The 26233-nt window shown below is 39.2% G+C and overlaps 2 protein-coding genes across 19 annotated transcripts in view; one reads left to right on the top strand and one right to left on the bottom strand.

Moving 5' to 3' along the window:
• The window catches only part of KMT2C (lysine methyltransferase 2C), a 197775-nt gene extending 171768 nt beyond the window's left edge, over positions 1-26007 (top strand). For 13 of the 18 annotated variants that reach the window (XM_070767432.1, XM_070767443.1, XM_070767433.1 and 10 more), the window contains 16 exons: positions 620-784; positions 2737-2878; positions 3983-4121; positions 5335-5513; positions 5730-5866; positions 6884-7136; positions 12842-12981; positions 14703-14810; positions 15760-16876; positions 17359-17495; positions 18180-18322; positions 18592-18760; positions 19523-19639; positions 20295-20368; positions 23091-23199; positions 24047-26007. In XM_070767432.1, the coding sequence (XP_070623533.1) occupies positions 620-784; positions 2737-2878; positions 3983-4121; positions 5335-5513; positions 5730-5866; positions 6884-7136; positions 12842-12981; positions 14703-14810; positions 15760-16876; positions 17359-17495; positions 18180-18322; positions 18592-18760; positions 19523-19639; positions 20295-20368; positions 23091-23199; positions 24047-24139 (3222 nt within the window). In that variant the 3' untranslated portion in view covers positions 24140-26007. Of the gene's footprint in view, positions 1-619; positions 785-2736; positions 2879-3982; positions 4122-5334; positions 5514-5729; positions 5867-6883; positions 7137-12841; positions 12982-14702; positions 14811-15759; positions 16877-17358; positions 17496-18179; positions 18323-18591; positions 18761-19522; positions 19640-20294; positions 20369-23090; positions 23200-24046 lie in introns of those variants that run through there. The other 5 variants (XM_070767446.1, XM_070767435.1, XM_070767448.1 and 2 more) reach the window with 3 other exon arrangements.
• GALNT11 (polypeptide N-acetylgalactosaminyltransferase 11) overlaps positions 25859-26233 on the bottom strand; it is a 35984-nt gene continuing 35609 nt past the window's right edge. The window contains exon 12 of the mRNA XM_070767459.1: positions 25859-26140. Within this exon, the coding sequence (XP_070623560.1) occupies positions 26030-26140 (111 nt within the window). The 3' untranslated portion in view covers positions 25859-26029. The remainder of the gene's footprint in view (positions 26141-26233) is intronic.

The following is a 26233-nucleotide window of genomic DNA, read 5'->3' as shown; positions in this document are numbered from 1 at the left end:
TTCCTGCCATTCCCCCTTTAATCCTGGCCATCTTGGGCTTCTCTGGGCTGTCAGAGCAGTCTTTTGGTGGCGCCTAAGGAGGCTGAATGAAGCATTTTCCTTTCTCTGGGTGCTTGGAGAGTGAATAAACCTCTGCCAGCGCCCAGAGAAAAGAAATGCTCCCTTCGCCCTGGGCAGAGATTGTCCTCCTCTTCTTCTTCTTCCTCCTCCTCCTCCCACACAAATTCCAAGCTTTTCTTTCTTTCTTAATGGGTTTACACACATTATTTGCTTTTACATTGATTCTTATGGGAAAAATTGCTTCTGCTTACAAACTTTTCTACTTAGGAACCTGGTCACGGAATGAATTAAGTTCTTAAGTAGAGGTACCACTGTACTAAGACCAAGGCTTCCACAATACTTGCATTTGGGAGTCGTTATTTCTTGCAAAATTATTTATTTTTTAAGCACATAAAAGTTCTTAAAAATAAGTTATATAAAGAAAAGAATATAAAAGTTAGGATATTGCTTAGTATAAGGAAACTTTGAAATGCTTATATCTGGATTGTTTAAGCTTATAAAAGTAGCAATCTTCTTATTGTAATGTATAGATTGTGATCAATTATGCATCTTTCCCCAGCAAATCTCCTTGCTGCCTTTAATGGAGCCTATGATTGGAATGAGCTTCGCCCACTTTCTCCCTTATGGTAGCAGCCATCAGAGTAATGGAGGTCGACTTGTGGGAGCTTTCGGTAGTGCTACGCTTGATGGGGTATCTGATTACTATTCTCAACTAATCTACAAGGTGTATTATTTTTCTATGTAATTCTCTCAAAATTTTATAAGAAATCTGGGATTCATTATTTTACATACCTCAGGATTTCTTTTTTTCAATCTGCCAATTCATTGAAAAATTGTGGCATGCTAAAGGCTATACTGTAGTTAGAGAGCCAATTTGTTCTAGTAGTTAAAGCACCAGGCTAGAAATCAGGGGATTATGAATGCTAGCCCCACTTTAGGCATGAAAGGTGGCTGGATGACTTTGGTCTAGTGGCCAGAAGACATTAATTTCTAGTCTCATCTTTAGACAAAAAAGCCATTTATGTCTTTGAGCCATTCATTTTCTCCCTGCCTACAATATTAAGAGCTCTGACTAGCCATTTGGTCAATTTGGGATCAATATTTGATTGATCCAAAAAAAGTGGGACTATTTGTTTGTTTGTTTGTTTGTTTGTTTGTTTGTTTGTTTGTTTGTTTGTTTGACTTCTATGCCGCCCTTCTCAAACAACTCAGGGCAGTGTACAACATAATAAATACAGTATAATACACATGTATAGAAATCTAATATTAAAAATTAAAAAGTTATACTCCTAATCTCCATTTATTAACAAATCCACCCTGGATTACTATTTCAAAAGCAAAATATTATTAAATAAAAGATTTAGGTCCATTTAAGAGACTATCACAAGACCCTTCTATAATTGTTTCTCCTTTTGGAGGTCAGCAAGTTATAATAGGTGGCCTGGAAATTTTCCCAGAATCTATTGTTATGCCCCTTCCAGAAAGCAGCAAAGCTATTCTAGTCTTCAAGGATTTTTTGAAATATCTGAAGTTGCTGTTGCTCTTGTGCCCATGACAGCTGTTGTTTTTATTCTTCTATTTGTTACTGTTTAATTTACACAGTGCTTTTAGAGATGTCAAAGCCGGTTAACTCAATGATAGGATATGAAATCCCTAACTAAAAAAATAAAGATAAATAAAGATGGCAGCATTGTTTGAATGTCTCCCGCTGAGAATAGAATTTACTATGGCAGATGAAATAAACCTCAATATGTGGAATGTGCTATAAAGACTGTAAGAAATAAGATGAAAATAATAGTTCTTTCCCAACTGTGAATTGCATTCATTTCACATTGTGTTTTCTGTCCTCTGTCACAACTGTGTGGATGAAATCCCTTGTTAAATCATTGTCTTCCATGTATTCTTCCACTAGCTAAGGAAGCTTTTTCTTTGCTCTTGCATGCTTTTCTGAGGTGTTTGAATCATTGATAAAAGAATCAACCAATGTGAGAGAATGTTATTTAATCCTACAGTCTGGAGAAGCTACATCAAAAAAAGGGTGAAACCAACAATTGTCCCAAAAGGCAGTTAAGAAAACGTTAAAAAAATATCTCCCATTCTAGTTCTAGGTTACTTTTTAAGAGAGTGGTTTTTGATGTACGCCCATTAACTCACTGGCAAAACTTCACTTTCATCAGTGCCCTATTGTTAGCAGATTACTTTAAAATCTGCTCTTGAACAAGGTGCTTTCTTCCCTCATTCTCAGTAAGGCCTGGAGAGCCAGTTCTCAAACAAAAACAGTATGATTGATTTCTTTCCTTACTTGATATGTGCTATTGATTATCTAATGCAGAGTGGCAAATAGAACATGGAAATTATGATTTGTATTTCTCCTTCAAGTAGTACCAGTCATAATTTGTGAGATTGGTGAGTAAATGTAAGATTTTTTTTAAAAGTATAGTTAGTTTACTATGCTAGTAACTATTAATAGTTACTAATTACAGAGTGGAATTATGAAAATGAAAGCTCTGTTACCATCTTTGCATAGCACTGAAACCATGGCTTGGTGCTTGGTCTGAACTTAGTTAATATTTATGCAGTTGGGTTGCTATTAGTTATGGTAGTTTTACTATTAAATATGCAGGTTTACCCAACAATCATTTTGAAAACTAATTGAAAATATCTTCTTTTGTGCAGCAAAATAATCTCAGTAACCCACCCACACCTCCAGCCTCCCTTCCTCCTACACCTCCACCTGTGACTTGCCAAAAAATTGTGAATGGATTTGCAACGACTGAAGAACTTGCTACCAAAGCTGGAATGTTGGGAAGACCAGACGGTAAGAGGTTTCCTATCCACATCACTTTGTAGAAAGTCTGTCCATGTGGTTGCTAAATGTCAACAATGACTTGATGGCAATAATCGATAAAGCCACATTTATAAAATATACCCGTTATATTCACTCAAATAATTTTTTTACAAAGGAAGTCTTCCACTTTTGAAGCCACAAAAATCAGGACTAAACTGTCTACCGGGAGAAAACTGTTTCATAAATATGGACTCCATCATGGATATCTCCCAGCTTTAGATTCCTGATTTTCTGGGAAACTATAATTAAGAGAAAATGAGGAACAATATGCAATTTTTTCCCCAGGATGTTCTTATTTGATTTTTTTAGGTTTCAACCAAGCAAGATTCTTAATGTGTCTTGCAAGACAAATAGGACAAGGTTAATGTATCTCATTCTTCTCTGCCCTTTTCCTCTGCTTCAGCCACCCATCGATCAACCCATCCCACTCACTTCCCTTCCCTTCAGTGCAACATCCATAATTAAATCCGGATACAAGCACAGTCCAGGTTAGAAATCAGAAGACTGTAAGTTCTAGTCCCAATTTAGGCATGAAAGCCAACTGGATGACTTTGAGCTAATCACTCACTTTTAGCCCAATTCACCTCACAAGGTGATTGTTGTGGGGAAAATAGAAGGAGGAAGGAGTATTAGGTATGTGCACTGCTTTGTATTGTTTATAAAAACAATAAAGATAGGTTATTATAACCTATAAAGATAGGTTATAAACAAATAATCCAACTGGTCCAGATTTACTTGCCCTTTGTCTTAATTGCCTCAAGCATCTTCCTTGCTTCACTTTCTCCCATCTTTACTATCTTTATCTTTTCTTTCCCGTAAACCTAACTTGGAACTTCTATGCTTCTTCCAAACCATGATCAAATTCAGACAAAAGAAACATATTTTGATCCAAGTATGACCTACTTCAAATTGAATCTGAAATAACCTACACATAGAATATGTTGGATTTTACTAAATGTTAGCAAAACATTCTCTGGCTCCTCAGAGATGCATGTAAACTTTAGTTAATCCAGTCCAGTCAGGGAGCTGTTTAAAATCATTTGTTTAATCTGTGCATCCTATCTGTTGCCAAAGCTTTAGGTTCAAAGCAGTTTCAGCTGCCTTTCAGGCCACAGGATGATTTGTTAGCCAGGGCCATAATTCAGGGTCCTAAGAGTGTGGATGTCCCTGCTTCTCTTCCAACCCCGCCTCATAACAATCATGAAGAGCTCAGGTAGGTGTCTTTTTTTAAAGGCATTAATATTGTATTGTGCTTAATATTGCTCATGTGTTTTGATACTGAGCAGAATCTGCAGTCCCATAATGATATTTTTGCTATTAAGTTATTTGATCAATAAATTAAAGGAATATCTGTAATTTGTGTCTCAACAAGCCACCCCAAAGACAGCACAATTTGTGAACTTTCAAGAGCTTAAGGCTAGTTCAGTCCATTATTTTTTTATAGTTCATCCATGTAATGTAGTATTAAGCATTCAGAATAGTTTTCAGTGCTATGTTTCTTCCATTTTTAAAAGTCAGACTTATGTTCTGTCATGAATGACCTTTACCTGCCGAAAAAGGAAATTTCTGGGACCAGACTACAAAGTTAGTGTTGTCTAGTCCAATCTATCTAGCTTGGCAACCCGGTCCAGGGGAGGGCGAAGGGGTATGTGAGTGGCAGGTACATACATCCTCCACTCATGCAAATGCAGCTTCATGCGCAAATGGCAGGCAATGGCACTCAGGCGCAAAGCTTCATTCGCATGAGCAGAAGGCACTTGAGCAGAGGGTGCTTCTGCTTGCATGCAAAGTTCAAGTGGAGGATGCTTGAGTGGAGAGCACTTGTGCTCATGTGTGAACCTCCACTCATGAGGGCACTTTGCAGAAGAGCCATCCATTCACGCAAGTGGAGCTTTGCACGCAAGCGTGAGTTTCCTCCTCTTGCGTGCATAGTGGAGCTTCGCGCACACTCACTTGCCCATGTCTCTTGTGGCCCGGTTTTGAACATGCCCATGGCCCAGTAGTGGTCTTTGGCCCGACAGTTATGAGCCCTTGGTCTAGTCAAGTACCAGAGTCTGAGAGTTAAAAATAATAAATATCGGGGAGATAATAGCTTATGTGGGAAGAGATTAAGATCTTATTCTTGAATGCTCTTTATTTTGTTTTCCACATAAATTACTTGTAAGCACAGGATTGTACAATCATTGGAGGAATTAACAGCTAAAGTAAGTGAGTGTGCTTATCAATAGATTACATGTACTATAGTTTGTTTTTTACATCACATTTTTTTGCACTGTTAGCATATTTTGGCTGTAAAAAAAAACAAGTTTGATTTTGAAAAATAATGAAAGTCTCTCCACTTTACTGTCAATTTCCTGAATCACATGTTTGCTCTTTGCATATGTGAACCATACTTACAAATGTCTTGGTTTTGCTGTGTGTCTTAGGATTCAGGATCCTTGTGATGATAGAGAAAGTCCCGATAGCTTTGTTCCTTCATCTTCTCCTGAGAGCATCATGGGCGTGGAAATAAGTAGGTACCCAGATCTGTCATCAGTAAAAGAAGAAATGCCACAGTCCGTTCCATCTCCTGTCATTCCAATTCTGCCAGCCAGTACTGGAAAGGGTAAAGCCAACATTTATTCTGAATAAATATATATTGATTTCTCTAACCCAGTGGTGAGATGAGTAAACTTCAATTTTCAGAATTCCCTAGCTAGCATGGCTGTCTGAAGAATTCTGGAAGTTGAAGCCCACACATCTTAAAAGTTGCTGAGGCTGGGGAACTCTGCAATCTAACCACATTCCAACGTGACTTAAAGTTCAATTTCTTCTCTTTAAGGTTCAGAAGCAAAGCAAAATTTCATCAAGATGGAGCCTTGTTCAACTTTCTTCAGTTCTCAGCTTGGACTTGCCCCAAATAACACAGAATCTGGGTTTGTGCCCATTGCCATTACTTTGCATCCTACAGCTGCAGAGGTAAAGGTGCCACACCTCTAGATGGACAGGGCTGGGTGCCTTTCTCAGTGTGCTATTGCTGTCTTGGTTGCTAATTTTATTTCTACTGCCATCAATTGATGTACTAAAAATACTGCTATGCAATTTCAGTATCGTTTCATTGAATTGGGTATAATAGGGTCATAAAAGCTAAGCTCAATAGCTTTGCTATATGCTGGATAAGAATATTATCCTATTGGCCATTCGATTTCCAGTTCTTTTCCTAATCATTCCAATTTTGTAATTAATTTATTTTACTGGGTTTTAATTCAAGCCATCCATTAACACCCCCAAATCCCTTCATTAATTGCCTGATCATTCCAGATCCCATTTATTTAAAGGTCGGATTTTGTGGACTAAAATGCATTATTTTATACATTCTTATCCTAAATTGCATTTGCCAATCTGTTAACTGTGTGACCCTTTTGATTTTACCACTCTAAACAATTTGGTATAATCAGCAAAGATGGCTGCTTACCCTAACCCTGGATCATATATATCAAACTGAAGAGCCCCAGCCTTTACACAGATGTCTTAGAAAACTTTATGTATGTATTTTATGTTAAAACTTCCCATATACTCCTAAAATCTTTTCTGATCATTAATCACTTGTCAGTATATGGAATGCTGAGTTTTCTCAAAATCCTTTATTTTTATTTATGGGAGGATTTTTTTTTAAATTCCAAGTATATAGTATCTATCTGAGTTTTCATAGTCACATAATTATTTATAACCTTCACTGACACCTTCTGATAAAGGCAAGAGGGAAGCCAGCCGGAAGTTGCAAATAGTAATCATGTGGTTGTGGGATTCTGCGACACAACAGGAATAATTAGGACTGCTGGAATGTCCATTGTTATGTGACATTGCCCCTTATGACCACCTTGCAAAGTGATGGGAGTTCCTAGTCCTAATTACAATTGATAAATGAGGACTATGTGTTAATTAACACATTATTATTAACAACAAAAAACTATACACTTATTTTTCTCACTCTAGAATATTGGTAGTGTGGTAGCTGCGTTCTCCAATCTTCTGCATGTCAGAATTCCAAACAGTTATGAAATTAGCACAGCATCTGATGCTCCACCATCCATCGGAATGATGAATCCACACAGAACAAATCCAGCATTTGAATACAGGCAACATGTACTACTGCATGGTCCTCAGTCAGGAACCTTTGGCCCTCCTGGACTGACAGGGCCTTACGGACTCAAGCCACACAATGCCCCATTTTTATCGAGTGGAAATGGTAAGTCAGTGTGTAGCCTGCTAATAAATAAGAAGTTAAACTCAGCACTGAAGGTTTAAAAAAGAGATTTCAAAATTAAAAGTAAATATTTATTTATTACATTTTTATTTTTGTCAGTAATATCAATTGAATTCTGATAAAAGATTTGTAAGGCTGGGTGTTGTTCCGTTTCCAAGGGAACTAACCTGATATCAGTCATTAATCATGATTAGCTCTAAACTGCTACAGGCAGTACTGAAAAAAATAAACATCAAGGAGACAGTGCATAGATAAGTAATTCCAGGGGTGGGTGCCTCCTAGTTCGGACCAGATCACCCAAACCATTAGTGATCTGCTGGTGACATGACAATGGCATCATTGATCCGGTTTGGTGGGTGCCGATCCATGGGCACTGCCATCTTGTTTTTGAATTTTTTGATGGGTTTTTTTGAAGGTTTTTCCTGTTCTGCTGCTTGTAAAAGGGCCCTCTCACCTTTCCCCAGGTTTAAATTGACCTTTATTCCTTCGCTGAAGCACAGCTGATCAGCTACTCAGCTATATTTCCGGCTGATTCCAGTTCCCGAGCATGCATGAAAGCTAAATTGCGCAAGGGAACAGGTGTGCGCGGAAGAGAGCATGCACACACACGCAAAACATTGTTATCAGTATTGGGTTGCTACCCAGTATGGGCCACACTGTGCACCGATAGCAAAAATGGAGTTGCATGTGCAGCTCCGTGTCTTCGGTATGCGTGCATGTGTGCGTCCCAGTGAGATTTTGCTTCTGCTCATACGGAGGAAGCAAATTCTTGCGAGGAGACATGTGCATGCGTGAAAACTGTTTCCCAGTAGCAATAGCACTTAAGACTTACATACCGCTCCACAGTGTTTCACTAAACAGTTTACGGAGTCAGCCTCTTGCCCCCAATAATCTGGCTCCTCATTTTGCTGACCTCAGAAGGACGGAAGGATGAGTCAATCTTGAGACTGATGAGAATCGAATTGCTGATATTGGGCAGAGTTAGCTTGGAATTCTGCATGCTAACCATTGGGCCACCAGGGCACTTAGTAATGATAAGAGGTCATTAATGCCTATGAATAAAGTTGAAGGGCAAATTTGGTTTTTTAGGCTGGAGCCTCAGCATATATATTTTCCAATGAAGCAGACCGAGCCTGGAAGACTATTTTAAATAAAATTTATTAGAGTATTCTGATCAAAGGGATTGGACAAGAAGCAATGGGTGGCAACTAATCAAGTAGAGAAGTAACTTAGAAGTTTTCCTAATAGTGAGAACAATTAATCGATTGGTCTACCTGCCACGCCTTAAACGAGATACCCTGCCAGGGTCCAAGCTAGTTGATAGAACTAGCCAACACCCTTGAGGACAGGCTCAGAGTACAAAAAGACCTAGACAGACTATCACAGTGGGCCCATACCAACAAAATGAGGTTCAACACCGACAAATGCAGAGTCCTCCACCTCGGCAAAAAGAACCCTAGACATACATACAGCCTGGGAGATACCCCACTCAGCAGTAGTGACTGCGAAAGAGATCTTGGAGTCTTGGTGGACAATCAACTAAACATGAGTCAGCAATGTGCAGCAGCAGCCAAAAAAGCCAACTCAATCCTAAGCTGCATCAACAGAGGAATACGCTTCAAGACCAGGGAAGTACTAATACCACTCTACTATGCCCTGGTCAGACCCCACCTGGAGTACTGCATCCAATTTTGGTCACCTCACTACAAAAAAGACATCGAAACACTGGAGAAGGTGCAAAAAAGAGCAACCAAAATGATTAGGGGACTCGAAACCAAGACTTACGAAGAGAGATTGAGAGAACTGGGCATGGACAGCCTAGAAAAAAGAAGGTCTAGAGGGGACATGATAGCAGTTTACAGATACTTGAGGGGTTGCCACGGTGAGGAGGGGGTCTCTTTATTCCCCAGGGCACCAGAGGGCCGGATGAGGAACAATGGTTGGAAGCTGACCAAGGAGAGATTCAACCTGGAAATAAGGAAGAACTTCCTGACGGTCAGAGCGATCAACCAATGGAACTGCCTACCAGGGGAGGTGGTGAACTCCCCAACTCTGGACACCTTCAAGAGGAGATTGGACTTCCATTTGGCTGGGGTGCTGTAGGGTTTCCTGCTCAGGCAGGGGGTTGGACTCGATGACCTAACGGTCCCTTTCAACTCTATTAATAAAATAAAAATAAATCGAAGCTTGAGCAACAAGCTCTGTGAGTTAATGGCCATAATATCTAGAGATAATTTGGATCTGGTTGCCATAACTGAGACATGGTTTAAGGATTCCAATGAATGGGAAATATCCATACCAGGATATACACTGTATAGGAAGGATAGAATAGAGAGAAGGGGAGGTGGAGTAGCCATTTATGTTAAAGAAAGTCTAAAAACAATACTAATTCAAAATACATGTAAAGATCTGGAGACCCTCTGGATTTGCATGCAAAATAAAGACGGTTCTGTCATTAGAATTGGGGTGATCTATAGGCCTCCAGGGCAATCTGAGGAACATGACAACAAGATGGTGGATGAGATTACCCTAATGGCAGTAAAGGGAGATATTGTGGTTATGGGTGATTTCAACATGCCTGATGTTGACTGGAATATCCCCAGTGCCCTTACATGCAAAAGTAAGAATATAGTAGAGGCCTTTACAGGAGCAGCTATGGCACAGCTAGTTAAGACACCAACTAGAGGGGAGAATATTCTAGATTTAGTTTTTACAAATGGGAATCGGGTTTCAGAGGTCAAGGTGGGAGAAAATTTAGGTTGCAGCGACCATCTATGTTTGTGGTTTGATGTAAAAACTGATTGTGAGCAATCCTATACTGCAACCAAAGTATTGGATTTCAGAAAAACAAATTTTAATGCAATGGGGGAATATTTAAATAATGAATTAAAGGGGAGGGATAAAATGGCAGGAGCGAGCACCCAGTGGACTGTATTAAAAAAGGCCATCTTAAAGGCCACAAGACTTTATGTAAAGCAAGTAACTAAAGGTAAAAGGAAGAAGAAACCGCTATGGTTTAGCAATGATGTAAGGGCTATAGTCAATGAAAAAAAGGCTGCCTATAGGAGGTATAAAGAGTCTGGAAGTATAGCTGATAGAGAGGTGTATAAAATGAGACAGAAGGAGGCGAAACAGATAATATATGCTGCTAAAGCCTCAAAAGAGGAAGAAATAGCAAAATCTGTAAAGAAGGGGGATAAAACCTTCTTCAGATATATTAGTGATAGGAAGAAGAAAAACTGCAGCATCACAAAGTTTAGTACCGGGAATAATACATGCATTGATGGGAATAAGGAGATCGCTGACCATTTCAATAGCTACTTCTGTTCAGTTTTCTCAAAAGACACCTTACAAAATAATACTATAGAGGGATATAGCATTGCTTCCAGCTGTACGGATTCAGCTCCAGTGATCTTAGAAGCCGATGTCTTAGAAGAACTTGAAAGATTAAAGATAAATAAGGCAATGGGTCCAGATGGCATCCATCCCAGAGTTCTTAAAGAACTCAGATCTGTCATTGCTACCCCCCTGACTGATTTGTTTAACCAATCCCTGTTAACAGGAGATGTTCCTGAGAATTGGAGAATGGCCAGTGTTGTGCCTATCCACAAGAAGGGCAGTAGAGAAGAAGCTGGAAACTACAGGCCAGTTAGCTTGACATCAGTTGTAGTTAAAATGATGGAGACTCTACTCAAAAAGAGGATAAATCAGCATCTAAAAAACAATAACTTATTGGACCCAAATCAGCATGGCTTTACTGAAGGCAAATCGTGTCAGACTAATCTCATTGAGTTCTTTGACTATGTCACAAAGGTGTTGGATCAAGGTGGTGCCGTGGATATTGCCTATCTGGACTTCAGCAAAGCCTTTGATACGGTTCCACATAAAGAGCTGATAGATAAATTAGTGAAGATTGGACTTAATCCCTGGATAGTTCAGTGGATTTCAAGCTGGCTGAAGCATAGACATCAGAGAGTTATTGTTAATGGCGAGTATTCTGAGCAGAGACAGGTTACAAGCGGTGTGCCACAAGGGTCTGTTCTGGGTCCTATTCTTTTTAATATGTTTGTGAGTGACATAGGGGAAGGTTTGGTAGGGAAGGTTTGCCTATTTGCCGATGACTCTAAAGTGTGCAATAGGGTTGATATGCCTGGAGGGGTCTGTAATATGGTAAATGATTTAGCGTTACTAGATAAATGGTCAAAGCAATGGAAACTGCAGTTTAATGTTTCCAAATGTAAAATAATGCACTTGGGGAAAAGGAATCCTAAATCTGAGTATTGCATTGGCAGTTCTGTGTTAGCAAAAACTTCAGAAGAGAAGGATTTAGGGGTAGTGATTTCTGACAGTCTCAAAATGGGCGAGCAGTGTGGTCGGGCGGTAGGAAAGGCAAGTAGGATGCTTGGCTGCATAGCTAGAGGTATAACAAGCAGGAAGAGGGAGATTGTGATCCCCTTATATAGAGCGCTGGTGAGACCACATTTGGAGTACTGTGTTCAGTTCTGGAGACCTCACCTACAAAACGATATTGACAAAATTGAACGGGTCCAAAGACGGGCTACAAGAATGGTGGAAGGTCTAACGTATCAGGCAAGACTGAATGAACTCAATCTGTATAGTCTGGAAGACAGAAGGAAAAGGGGGGACATGATCGAAACATTTAAATATGTTAAAGGGTTAAATAGGGTTCAGGAGGGAAGTGTTTTTTAACAGGAAAGTGAACACAAGAACAAGGGGACACAATCTGAAGTTAGTTGGGGGAAAGATCAAAGGCAACATGAGAAAGTATTATTTTACTGAAAGAGTAGTAGATCCTTGGAACAAACTTCCAGCAGACGTGGTTGGTAAATCCACAGTAACCGAATTTAAACATGCCTGGGATAAACATATATCCATTGTAAGATAAAATACAGGAAATAGTAAAAGGGCAGACTAGATGGACCATGGGGTCTTTTTCTGCTGTCAGTCTTCTATGTTTCTAAATAAATAAAATAATCAATGGAAGAACTTGCCTCCAAGAAGTTGTAAATGCTCCAACAATAGAAGTTTTCAAGAAGAGATTGGGTAACCATTTGTTTCAAGTGGTGTAAGGTTCCCTGGCTAAGCAAGGAGTTGGACTAGAAGACTTCCAAGTTACCTTCAAACTCTGTTATTCTAATTTCTGAGGAACCATCTTAGTCCCCCTCCCAGTCTGATTGAGGAGCCATACTCCAAATCCTTCAGCTAAGGAACTGTGGCTGGTGGAATATAGGAGAAGAGCCTTTTCTGTGACGGCACCTAACCTTTGAAACATTATTCCCTTGAAGTGAAATCTGCTTACCCCGCATCTCCCTTGGCCTTCTGAAAGGGTCTAAAGACCTAGTTCTATCAACTAGCTTGGACCCTGGCAGGGTATCTCGTTTAAGGCGTGGCAGGTAGACCAATCGAAGATCCATCCCATATGTTCATTGGTTGTTTTATTCACTTTGTCGTTTATTTAGTGTTTAGTGTTTTAATATTTCGATGTTTTAACTGTATATATCATGATTTATAACATTGTGCGCTGCCTGTTGTATCTTAAAAGTGAGATGGATGGCATATAAATTTAATTATTTTAATGACAATGGAGAAGGTATTTGTAGGGATAAGAATGTTTACGGTAGAATCATACATACATTTTTTTAAAATTGTATTCTTCTCATCTTCAGTTTTGTCAGGATATAAAGCACAAAGTCAAAATGTTGCCGATGGTTTGCCATTAAGGTCACAGTGGTGTTCTCATTGTAAAGTGGTAGTACTGGGCGGTGGAGTACGAAAATCTTTCAAAGAACTGCGTTTCCTGAAACAGGTATAATCTGTAATGAGCGCCATTTTTAATTGTGTTTTCCCTTATATCAGGGGTGTCAAACTCAGGCCATCATGGTGTCATCACATGATGTATCACAATTTTTTCCACATTCACTAAACTGGGAATGGGCATGGCCAGCACATGACGCGTCCACCCTGCGGATGCACATTTGACAGCCCTGCCTCATTATGTTAAGAGTACAAGAGGGTTCTTTTTGACTATGTTCCAGCAGATAAAATTTGAAATCAATTGAATGCTGTCTGTTTTACCTGAATAAAACTTGAAACGCGTCAGATATTTCAGAGATAAAGCAAAACAAAGAATCAAAGTAACATCTTTGTTTCTTAATCCAAGACCATCAAACCAGGTGCAGAGGGGGAGGCCATGCTAACTACTGCCCAGTGGCCCACTTGCACTGATATTGACTAAGAGCATTATTTTCAAAATGTTTTTCAGGAACTTGTAGGAAAGACGTCTTGTTTTTTGTGTCCTACCTTCTTTTAGCTGCATTGCAAGCTATACATCTGCAACAGAAGTAGTCCATTCACATGGCCTCTAACTGAAATTATGCATTTTAATAAAAATATTGCTATGCCCAGGATTCTAGTGTTATCTGGTCTAGGCAGATAACAGTTAAAGGCAGTAGCAGTTAAAATATGATGAAGCCCAGCTACATTAGTACAGTACTTATATTGGAAGGGGAAGGGGGAAAAAACAGTTCAGTCATAATCCACCAAACAAAAGTGCATCTCAGGGCTCAAAATACTTCAGACTGTTCGAGGCAGTGCTGTCCTTTTGATCAAGTGATGAGAATATCCATTTTGAGCTCAGAAAGTTTTACACACCTGAGATGTTAGAACTCTTGTGCAAACATGGTGGCTGGAGAAATCGAGAAGTGAAAGTTCAAGTAGCTTAAAATTCCAAGGTTGGGAAAAGTGTCGATTGCTGTTTGTTTTGCTTTATTTAATATAAAAGTTTGCTCTTTCACCAGTAAATAATCTCTAATAGTACAGGAATGATTTATATAACAGTTATTTATTTTCCTTTAATCTGGACTATGTTTCTTCCATTTAAGTGGCATAAAAATAGAAATATTTTTATGTATTCTCAGTATAAATACCAAATACCCAGATAATTGATATGACTTCAATTTCCTACCATGTATTAATTTTTATTTGGCCTGAGATTATGCTTACTACTAGTTAACAACCATTTAAGCAAGTTCATAAGGCAATTTTTTTCCTTTATTTTGTATGTTGGAGAGCAAACTTTATTTGTGTTTTTTTAAATTATTGATTATAACCCAGAAAAACAGAGACAGATATACAACAGCAATTGGGTTATTTTCAACCCATTTTTGTAAGACATTATTGGAGGAATTATTATCTGAAATTTATACATTTTTACATCTCTTTGTTGTACTTATAACTAACATTTCTTATACTATATTTATAATATATAACTAACATTTCTTCTGCTGTACATATGATTACTTCAATTTTTAACTACTTTAGACTATCTCTATCGTTTGATTTCCTTTATTGGTTATAAATGTATGTTATTGGTGAAATCCTTAAGAATGATGATATTGAATGTTTTTCCAGTCCAACATAAAATAAATTTCTCAAACAAAATCATGTTTTAATATGAGATAGCTATAGATAAGGAAGAGCTTGAAGTTTCTGTCGTTATTTTATTATTTGGGTTTTCTTTATTTTCAGGACTCCAAGGAAAAGTCTGAGAGAATAGAGAAAGACATTGTCTTTTGTAGTAATAATTGCTTAGTTCTTTATTCAGCCTCCATGCAAGCAAAAAGTTCAGAAAGCAAGGTAAATAATTATCACGTACTTGTAATGACACTGCTTTAATATAAGAGTTTAATAAAAAATTCATTAGATGATCAAGAGCAATGCAGCTTGCTTACCATCAGATACATTTATTTGTTTCCCATTTTTTTGCATCAACCTGCAGTGAAAATTCATCTTTTTTCACATTGGACCTGTATATATGTTTTAAAATGTTTCAAAATGTGCAAACCAAATTATATATGAATCTATTTTGAAGGAAAAATTTGGACTTTTTGAGATATTATTTTAATTATATTCTAGATTTTATATAAAGTGGATCTCTTCAAACATTTACTGTACATCTCAAAGTGCTTCACTCATACCTTACAAATTTTTGCAATTAATATTGGAATATATCACACTAATTGGAAAATATAGCTGTTACTCTAGAAGTTTATTAAATAAAAATGTGTTAAAAGTTATAAATAAATTAAATTACTTCAGATTGTCATTCCGCCCCCACATAGTATTTAATAAGAACAGTCAAATTTGCCTCTATCAATAAAATTGATGCAGCTGGCCTTAATAGTAGCTGATATCTTCAGCAGATCGGACTGAAAGAATATAATATGGGTATATAACCATCTATTCAGATATCTTTTGCATTTTCTGAACCTGGTCCAAGATAAGTTGAAATCCCAGTTTACGTTGATAAAATAATAGTACAAGCTTATGCTTTGTATCAAGATTTTATTTGTACATTTCAAAACCGGGTATCCTTTGGTTAAGAAGCTATTTGCAATTCTATTTCCTTAAAAATTATTTTAATATTCTCAGGTCTGAATTTTGGAATCACCCAGTCTTACAAAGTGATTATTAAACCATGCAAACTTCTGTTACTTAATACAAATCTGTGATCTAGTTACAATAACGCATGCACATAACTTCTGCTATGAATCTCTCTTCAACTGCTGTTCTGATTATTTCTCAGGAATCCGTCCCTCCTGAAATCCAATTTCCAATGAAAGAACCTCCAAAAAGTTTCCACCAATATAGTACAAACATCTCCACATTTGACGTTCACTGCCTCCCTCAACTGCAGGAAAAAAATTCTCCCCCCTCATCACCTCCTATTATTTTTCCTCCTGCCTTTGAAGCAGCCAAAGTGGAGCCCAAACCAGAAGAACTTAAGGTAACCGTGAAATTGAAGCCCCGCTTAAGAACTGTTCCCAATGGCCTTGATGACTGTCGACCAGTGAACAAAAAATGGAAGGGAATGAAATGGAAAAAATGGAATGTACAGATTGTGATTCCTAAAGGAACCTTCAAACCTACTTGTGAAGAGGAGATAGATGAGCTTTTCAAGAAACTGGGCACAACCCTTAAACCTGATCCTCTCCTGAAAGACTACCGAAAATGCTGCTTCTGTCATGAAGAGGGCGATGGGCTAACTGATGGACCGGCCAGGCTTCTGAATTTGGATTTAGACCTCTGGGTTCATTTGAACTGTGCTCTTTGGTCTACTGAGGTCTATGAGACACAAGCTGGTGCCTTAATCAATGTTGAGCTAGCTCTGCGAAGGGGCTTGCAAATGAAATGCGTGTTCTGCCACAAGATGGGTGCTACCAGCGGCTGCCATAGGTTAAGGTGCACCAATGTTTATCACTTCACCTGTGCCATTAAAGCACAATGCATGTTTTTCAAAGACAAAACTATGCTTTGCCCAATGCACAAGCCGAAGAGCACTCATGAACAAGAACTCAGTTATTTTGCGGTCTTCAGACGAGTCTATGTCCAACGGGACGAAGTCCGACAGATCGCTAGCATTGTACAGAGGGGGGACCGTGAGCACACCTTCCGGGTGGGGAGCCTGATCTTCCACAGTATCGGTCAGCTGCTGCCCCACCAGATGGTTGCCTTCCACTCTTCAAGAGTGCTCTACCCGGTGGGGTTTGAGGCCAGCCGGTTGTATTGGAGCATACGATACACTAACCGCCGTTCCCGCTACCTGTGTTCCATTGAAGAGAAGGATGGCTTCCCCTTGTTTGTGATCAGGGTGATTGAGCAAGGACATGAAGATTTGATTCTGACTGGCCTGACTCCAGAAGGTAAATGAAAACCTGGGAGCCCTAGTTGAGCTCGGCCAGGGAGATTTAATTGAACTGATAGGCGTTGATGTCTAAAATAGAGGAAAAGAACGTGTCTATTTCTGAGATAGACTTTCTAAACACTGCATTTATTTACTTTCACTTCATGTGAAAAAAACCCTCAATACCTCTTATTTTACAAAGTACAACATCTGACCAAAATAAATAAAATATTTATCAAAATAAATAATACAATGAATATAGCCTGCTTTGCTGAAATATCCACTTTTAAAAACTCTTTCAGAAAGGCATATAATCACAACCTCTTCAGCTTTGTCCCCTGTATTTTATGTTCCAGCATTATTTCCAAAGCAGATATAAAATCTAGTCTGGTGGACCTCTAATTCTTATAATAAATTTCCTACCCTAATCATAAATAATATCATAATAATAAATAGAGCAAAGCATTCAGTTCTTTTTCTGTTGTATTTTTCCCTGTACAGATGTTTGGGATAAAATCCTTGAGCCTGTTACATCTATACGGAAAACCTCCGAAATGCTCCAGCTATTCCCTGTATATCTCAAGGGCGAAGATCTTTTTGGCCTGACTGTCTCTGCAGTGGCTAGAATAGCTGAATCAGTGAGTGTTTGGACAATGGTGCCGAACTGAATCTTCATGAATTCTTGCTTAGTAATAATCAGAATTTGGCATTTGCGGCAGTTCTTTATAGAATACATTAGAGAAGAGTGCTATAGTTGGAACAGCAGAACTTAACAAGACCTTAAATTTGTTTTTAAAACAAATAAAGATAGACAGATAGACAGATATACATAGGCATATACTGTACACACAAACTCTTTTTTCCCTGTTCTGTGAAAATAAATCAGAGCTCTTTCCTGGGTGGTGATATAGTGATAGTAGGAATGTAAAGGAGGAAAATAAATCTTGGTGTGTAGTTTCCAAAGCAAAGTTACTCTAGACTAATGGTATATACATTTCATAAATAAATACTTCCCACAATCTCAGCAACAGAATGTACTGGCCCTAAAATATTTTTCTTTTTGGGAGGAATTTATGCTGAAATACAACTCCTTCCTTCTATATTATAGTTAAAACCTGTAGACTGCTGAAGAAAAATCAGAATTGTTCTTTGTTTGGGGCTCTTATGTTCTCAAAGAAAATAGAAGGAAAAAAAGGAAACCGTTTAATGCACTCTTTGTACTACTTTCATTCCTGTGAAGAAGATTGCTTTGTTTCAAGTATCAAGTGTTGTTCTTTTGGCTCTTCTGCAATTTCACTGACCTGGATTTCTTCGTGTTACAGCTTCCTGGGGTTGAGGCCTGTGAGCGTTACACCTTCCGTTACGGCCGAAACCCCCTCATGGAGCTGCCCCTCGCCATCAACCCCACTGGCTGCGCTCGTTCTGAGCCCAAAATGAGCAGCCATGTCAAGAGGTTTGTGTTAAGGTATTTTCTTTTAAATTCACATAGTACAGCCCAGGGTTTATAGGCTACGTAGGATACCTGTGCTTCTGTGTGCTGCTTACAAACCCTGCTGTCTTTGGCTGTGTATGTGGCCTGTCCAAGTTGGGGCAGCTGCTTTAATGTCTCTGCTAGGTGGCTTTGGATGTCTGTTTACCCATTTTAGCTATTTTATTATTCAAAACGTTACAACATTCAGAGTTATCTTCAGTTTTCCTTCTCTGTTTCTTCTATTCTGTGACCCTTCGGTACAGGCCTCATACCTTGAATAGCACCAGCACTTCAAAGTCATTTCAGAGCACAGTTACAGGAGAACTAAATGCACCTTACAGCAAACAGTTTGTTCATTCAAAGTCTTCTCAGTATCGGAAAATGAAGACGGAATGGAAGTCCAATGTCTACTTGGCACGGTCGCGTATTCAGGTCAGTTTGGACCAGGAAAATATTAACTATATTTTTGTATTGAAAATGCCAGATGTATTTTAAAATAACATTTATTTAATAAGCATATTTTATATTTATTATTTGTCTCATTTACATATTCATGCTAATTTATCCTTCATTGAATCTCACTATTTGTTTGTTTATTACTAGCATCTGTATACTGCCCACTTGAACAGCTCCATTAAATTGCAAGTGATTAATCTCCATTGAACATAGTGAGACTTTTCTCTCAGTACAGGTAGTCCTCCACTTAGGACCGGTCACTTAGCTACTATTTGAAGTTATGAAGGATCTTCCCGTAGCTATTTGTGACCTGTTTCAAAGTTCTGGTAATCTGTATTCGCCCTCCCCCATGATCACATGATCATATTTCATATACTTGGCATTTATTGCCATTTGAATCATTTCATGGTCAAATGACCACAATTTAATCCGCCCTCCAAAAAAACCACCATTTACCTCTTGTTTTTGGCAAAAATACCCTCCATTGGGTACAATTACCTGGCACTCACTATGACATAATCATGTTGTGACCTGTTTAGTGACCACAACCTATCCCCATAATTCCAGGTTCAGTTACTGTTATAAGTCAAGGACTACCTGTAATCATTGTAGCATTAGTTGAAAACAGTTGTACGATTGTTAAAATGTAAGTGGACATGCTGAGATTTTGAGATCTATTTCAATCAGCAGAAGAGGCCAGTGATGTGCTCTATTACCAAATCATTCCTGCCTTTTCAGGGCCTGGGTTTATATGCTGCTAGAGACATTGAAAAGCACACTATGGTCATTGAATATATTGGAACCATCATTCGCAATGAAGTAGCCAACAGGAAGGAGAAGCTTTATGAATCTCAGGTATTCCTTAAGACAAGAAGCATTTGGGTTTCAAGCTTTGTGGGACATGGAGGATCTAATGAGGACAAGAGTTCCATGGGTTTCACTAAGGCCTTTGGTGCTAATTACAACTTTAGAAGTTTTTAAATATAGGTTTTCACATAGATTTTAATAATATTTGTATTTTCATTGATAACAACATCCTAAGTGCTTTAAATCAGGGAAAGGCTAGCTGTCTGTCTGACTGACTATCTCTTTTTCTCTCCATCCATCCATCCATCCATCCATCCATCCATCCAACCATCTATATATTTATCTATCTCACTATCTATCTTATCTATCTTGAAACAACAGGTGTATGTGTGCGTGCATGCATGTTTTTAAGTGTTCAGATAAAGGAAGTTTGTTATGAACCAGCCATAGCAACATTTGATTCTTTTATTTATAGAGGCTAAATTTGACTGTGATTAAGTTATGTTTGAGCCTTGTGTTTCTATTCTCAAAATCCTAACAAGAATGCTACTGTTTTGGAAAAAGAAATTATGGTTTCCAATGTTTTAATAAGCCTTTAGATTGTAATTCCAATTCATTAATGGCTATATATGTCTTTGAATATTGATACTTGTTATGCTGGCTTAATTCCTTTCCCCCCTCCTTTCTGATTTCCTCCCCACAGAATCGTGGAGTATACATGTTCCGCATTGATAATGATCATGTCATTGATGCCACATTGACTGGAGGTCCTGCAAGGTGAGTAGTTCTAGAAGGAAACTAATGCTGAATTAAAGGTAAAGGTTTCCTCTGTCCAATCATGTACATCTCTAGGAGGTGGTACTAATCTCCATTTCTTGGCTGAGGGAACTGGCCTTGTCCAAAGAGAGTTCATGTAACAAGCATGGCCTATAGGCCAAAGGTGTACGGCCTGTTTAATCTATTCACATTTGCATGCCTTCAAATTGCTAGGTGGGCAGGAGCTGGGACAGGTAGAGGAGCTCACCCTTTTGTGGCCTGGAATAGGGCTGCAGCAGAGGCTCTTGACCGAATTGCGCCATTGCAACCTCTCTGTGGCACTAGACCCCGGAGAGCTCCATGGTTCAACGAGGAGCTCCGGGAGTTGAAACACCAGAAGAGATGTCTAGAGAAGCGATGGAGGAAGAGTAAGTCCGAATCCGATCGAACACTTGGAGCTTTTATTAAGTGGCGCTCAAGGCAACAAGATGCGAGTACCATGCCGCCTTGATTGCATCAGCGGAATTCCGCCTGGCTGCTCTGTTTCGGGTGACCCTCTCCTTTCTGAATCGGGGGAGTTGGGGAGCCCTTGCAGCGGCAGTGCTGAGGAATTTAACTCGTTTTTCGCTGATAAAGTCGCTCGGATCCGGGTGGACCTCGACTCCAATTGCATAGCAGTATCGGCTGGCAACAAGTCTTTGTCCATCTGTCTGGGAGGAGTTTGACTTGGTGACACCGGATGAAGTGGACAAGGCCATTGGAGCTGCGAGTTCCGCCACCTGTTTACTGGATCCGTGTCCCTCTTGGTTAGTTTTGGACAGCCGAGAAGTGACACGGAGCTGGGTCCAGGAGATTGTCAACACTTCCTTTGGGAGGGGGTCCTTCCCGGCTTCTTATAAGGAGGCACTTGTGCGCCCCCTCCTCAAGAAGCCTTCCCTGGACCCAGCTGTGCTTAATAACTACCGTTCAGTCTCCAACCTTCCCTCTATGGGGAAGGTTGTTGAGAAGGTGGTGGCACTCCAACTCCAGCGGTCCTTGGAAGAAGCTGATTATCTAGGCCCTCAACAGTCAGGATTCAGGCCCGGCTACAGCACGGAAACTGCTTTGGTCGCGCTGATGGATGATCTCTGGCGGGCCCGGGACAGGGGTTTATCCTCTGTCCTGGTGCTTCTTGACCTCTCAGTGGCTTTCAATACCATCGACCATGGTATCCTTCTGCGCCAGCTGGAGGGGCTGGGAGTGGGAGGCTCTGTCCTTCGGTGGTTCTCCTCCTACCTCTCAGGTCGGTCGCAGTCGGTATTAGTGGGGGGTCAGAGGTCGACCTCTAGGTCTTTCCCTTGTGGGGTGCCTCAGAGGTCGGTCCTCTCCCCCCTGCTATTTTATATCTACATGAAACCACTGGGTGAGATCATCCAAGGACATGGGGTGAGGTATCATCAATATGCCGATGATACCCAGTTATACATCTCCACCCCATGTCCAGTCAACGAAGCAGTGGAAGTGATGTGCCGGTGCCTGGAGCTGTTGGGGTCTGGATGGGTGTCAACAAGCTCAAACTCAACCCTGACAAGACAGAGTGGCTGTGGGTCTTGCCTCCCTTCCATCTGTCCGTCCATTACCCTGGAGGGGGGGAATTATTGACCCCCTCAGAGAGGGTTCACAACTTGGGCGTCCTCCTCGATCCACAGCTAACATTGGAACACCATCTTTCAGTTGTGGCAAGGAGGGCGTTTGCCCAGGTTCGCCTGCTGCACCAGTTGCGGCCCTATTTGGACAGGGAGTCATTGCTCACAGTCGCTCATGCCCTCATCACCTCGAGGTTCGGCTATTGCAATGCTCTCTACGTGGGGCTACCTTTGAAAAGTGTTCAGAAACTTCAGATCGTGCAGAATGCGGCCGCGAGAGCAATCGTGGCGCTTCCCAGATTCGCCCACGTTTCACCAACACTCCGTGGCTTGCACTGGCTGCCGATCAGTTTCCGGTCACAATTCAAAGTGTTGGTAATGACCTATAAAGCCCTTCATGGCATCGGTCCAGAATACCTCTAGAACCGCCTTCTGCTACACGAATCCCAGCGGCCGATAAGGTCCCACAGAGTTGGCCTTCTCCGGGTCCCGTCGACTAAACAATGTCGTCTGGCGGGCCCCAAAAGAGCCTTCTCTGTGGCGGCCCCAGCCCTCTGGAATCAACTCCCCCCAGAGATTAGAACTGCCCCCACCCTCCTCGTCTTTCACAAATTATTTAAGCCCCACCTGTATCGCCAGGCATGGGGGAACTGAGACACCTCCCGCAGGCTTTTATATTTCATGTTTGGTATGTGTGTGCTGCATGGTTTTAAATGATGGGGTTTTATATGTTTTTTAATATTAGATTTGTTTCATTGTAATATTGTTTTATTATTGTTGTGTGCTGCCCCGAGTCTTCGGAGAGGGGCGGCATACAAATCTAATAAATTATTATTATTATTATTATTATTATTATTATATTTATATCATTCTATTGTACTTAGTGTTTTTACATATTTTATATTGTTGGTATTTATTGCTAGTATTGTAAGCCACCCAGAGTCCAACTTGGAATTGAGCAACAGATAAATCCCACAAGTATTTTATTTTATGTATGTATGTATGTATGTATGTATGTATGTATGTATGTATGTATGTATGTAAACAAACAAACAAACAAAGTAAAATTATTGTACAATGTATAAAATTATCTACACTTCTCTTCTCTCCCCTTATAGGTACATTAACCATTCCTGTGCACCCAACTGTGTGGCTGAGGTGGTAACCTTTGAACGGGGACATAAAATCATAATTAGCTCTAACCGGAGAATCCAGAAAGGGGAAGAGGTATGGATTATATGGCTTTTAGTACCATGCATTTATTCATATACTGAATATTCTGCGGCTGCTTCTTTTCAAAGAACAAAATACTTGGTATTGATGGCTGGTAGTCAACAGAGTGTTGCTTTCTCGACTGAAGGCAAAAGTATGTAGGGACCTTGGAGTTTGCTTGCCAAGAGGAAGCAGTTTCCCATCTGAAATGTGCTTTTGTTTATTCATAGAGGGCTGGCATGTTTAGGATCTGGAAGGAATTGTTTTGGGCAGAAGACCCTTTAGCAGCTGGAGCATTTTTCCCATGCAGGCCAAAGGCATTGGGGGGGGGGGGGGTTTGTGTCCCCTTTGGGGCAGTGAACCAAGACTGAACTAACACGTTAATGAAATAATAATAATGTTAAGAAAAAACAATTCAGAAGCAAACTTTGCCCAGGAAGGACCTGAATTATATCCAATAGTTCCAGAACTAAAAGCAATATTCTAGGATTGTCTCGAGATCCCTTGTCTTTTAAGACAGTTGTTATAATGCCCCTCCATAGGGTTTTGTTGTCTATATGCCAGCTTGATCTAGTGGTTAAGGCTCCGGGCTAGAAATGAGACGGTGAGTTCTAATCCTGCCTTAGGCATGAAAGCCAGCCAGAGGACTTTCCCTCTTTCTCAGCCCAGCCCACCTCACAGGGTTGTTATTGTGGGAAAAATAAGAGGAGGGATTATTAGTTATGCTCGCTACCTTCAGTTATATATAAAAAGGACAGGATAAAACTAAAGATACATCTCATTTTTTATACAGATGTTGAAAAAGCATGAATCTTTTAATTCTGGAATAATAACTAAAGCTAATTGGCCATTTTCATTTCAGCTGTGTTACGACTATAAATTTGATTTCGAAGATGACCAGCACAAGATTGCATGCCACTGTGGGGCTGTAAACTGCCGAAAATGGATGAACTAGATGCATTCCTTACTCCCTCTGAGGGCTGCGTGTCCCAAGGAAGAAGTGATTTTTGATGCTGTTCCGTTTGCAGGGTGGGGATGTGTTACGTGTATGAAAACAATCACTTCTCTCAAGTTATCTCTTCTACTCCAGTGTAAAGTGAGCAACAGAAGAAGCCAGCTGGCAGACTATGGAGTTAGGCCTGGATTCCAGGCACCCAGAAAGGAAACTGATCTCCAGACCAGTCCAGCACTTTTGATTTCATTAAAAAAGAAATTTCTTTTCACTAAAGAAAAATCAGACTCGGGCAGAGAAGCCAGCTGACCTGCTGAAGGGCAGTGGGGCACTAATGAATGTAGACTGAAATCACCAGCGTAAGGGAGATATCCAAAGTGCTGGCCACAGCCTTACTTACTAAAGGGGCAGGCCCTCTAAAAAACAGGAAAAAATTAAAAACGTAGACACCACTGAACAAGGAATGTACTGAAACGACTTCCTTAGGGATAGAGCTAAGGGAAAAATAACTTGCACTAAAATACATTTAAAATACTTGATTCCATGAGTCAGTTTATTGTAGTTTTGATTTCTGTAAAATAAGAGAAACTTTTTGTATTTATTATTGAATAAGTGAATGAAGCTATTTTTGAAAGGAAAAGTTAGAAGCCAAGCTGCTGCTGTTACCTGCAGAACTAACAAACCCTGTTACTTTGTACAAAAATGTAAATATTTTGAGGATAAAAGTACAGTATAAAAAATAGGAATTGACCAAATGCTACCAGATCTTGCAGCAGTTCGGGTGTTTATTAAACTTAATAGGGATGTTACAATATGATTTCATGTATTAAACATGTCATTACAATTGTCATGGGTAACCAAAATCTCAATTTAAGAGAGGTTTTATTTTATTTTTTTAGTGCAGGCTCAGTTATGGCTGTATTGATTTTTTTTAAAAGCAGGCCTTCAGTTTGATTATAGAGCATGTAAATTACAGCAGTGGTTTTTGTAGATGTTTGAGGAAATTTTAGATTGATCTATTTTATTTGTAATATATTGTTACATCCCTATTTGTTAAATCAGGTTTTTTTTGTGTGTAGAATTTGTGATAACTGTGAATAACTGCTAAAACCACCCAAACTAGATGCTGAACATTGATTTTCTTTTCCCAACAGAAATAGTGGAGATTATATGAACTGTTCAGCTTACACTAAAATTATGTAATGAAACTAGGAATGTGTAGTGAGAGCGTAAGTCAATAGCTGCCTTCTTGAAAAGTAAAATCAAGGGAAAAAATTATAGGAATTGTGTTTTCAGCTGCAGGACTCTGCCAATAGGATTTTGAGAAAAATAAGTAATTTAAAAGGTGTTTGTATGAATTGTTTTTGTTTACATTTCTTTTTAAAAAAATAAAGAGTTTGTGTTTGCTTGTAGAACCCTAATCAACATTTTGAACCAGGTTAGCTTTTTTATTTTGTATTTTCAATTCTGGTACTGACACTTCACAGTCTAAATATTAAAAAAATGAAGTTTTTTTGTGTGCACAGCTAAAGTGGACTGTAAAACTGGTAGTATATTCAGTGATACAGTTCTGAACCTGTAATGTATATGGCATGATGTATTTTTATCTTACAGAATAAATCATTGTATATATTTTTCTCTTGATAATAGCTGTATGCAATTTGTTTCTTGAATATTTTTCTTCTCTTGTACAATATTCCAACATCCTACCAGTATTTGTCTTAACAGGTTTTTATTCTGTTCTGTATAATAGTTATCTAATGTTGGCAAAAATGATTTTTTGAAGTATACAGAGTGTTATGGGCTTTGAAATTTGTGGAAACAAATTTAGAAAATTGGCATTTACAAATAAAATATTTTACATCTATAAATATTTTAATATTTTCCTTTATGTCAGGATGCAGCACATCCTGAATATATTATCTCCAGGAATACACCAAAGAGCCTGTTTTTGCCATCAAGAAGGTATCGTAGGTATCTCAATGCTGTACTCAGATCCCAATTCTACAAAAACAGATGCATATGTAATATAAAAAATATAGAAAACATAATTGTACAAATTATGTTTTATGCAGAGCAGATCTTACATTATTTAAT

Source organism: Erythrolamprus reginae, chromosome Z, assembly GCF_031021105.1.
Source record: "Erythrolamprus reginae isolate rEryReg1 chromosome Z, rEryReg1.hap1, whole genome shotgun sequence".
NCBI lineage: Eukaryota > Metazoa > Chordata > Lepidosauria > Squamata > Dipsadidae > Erythrolamprus > Erythrolamprus reginae.
Note: the sequence above shows the minus strand (reverse complement) of the source record. Positions and strands in the feature narration are given on the sequence as shown.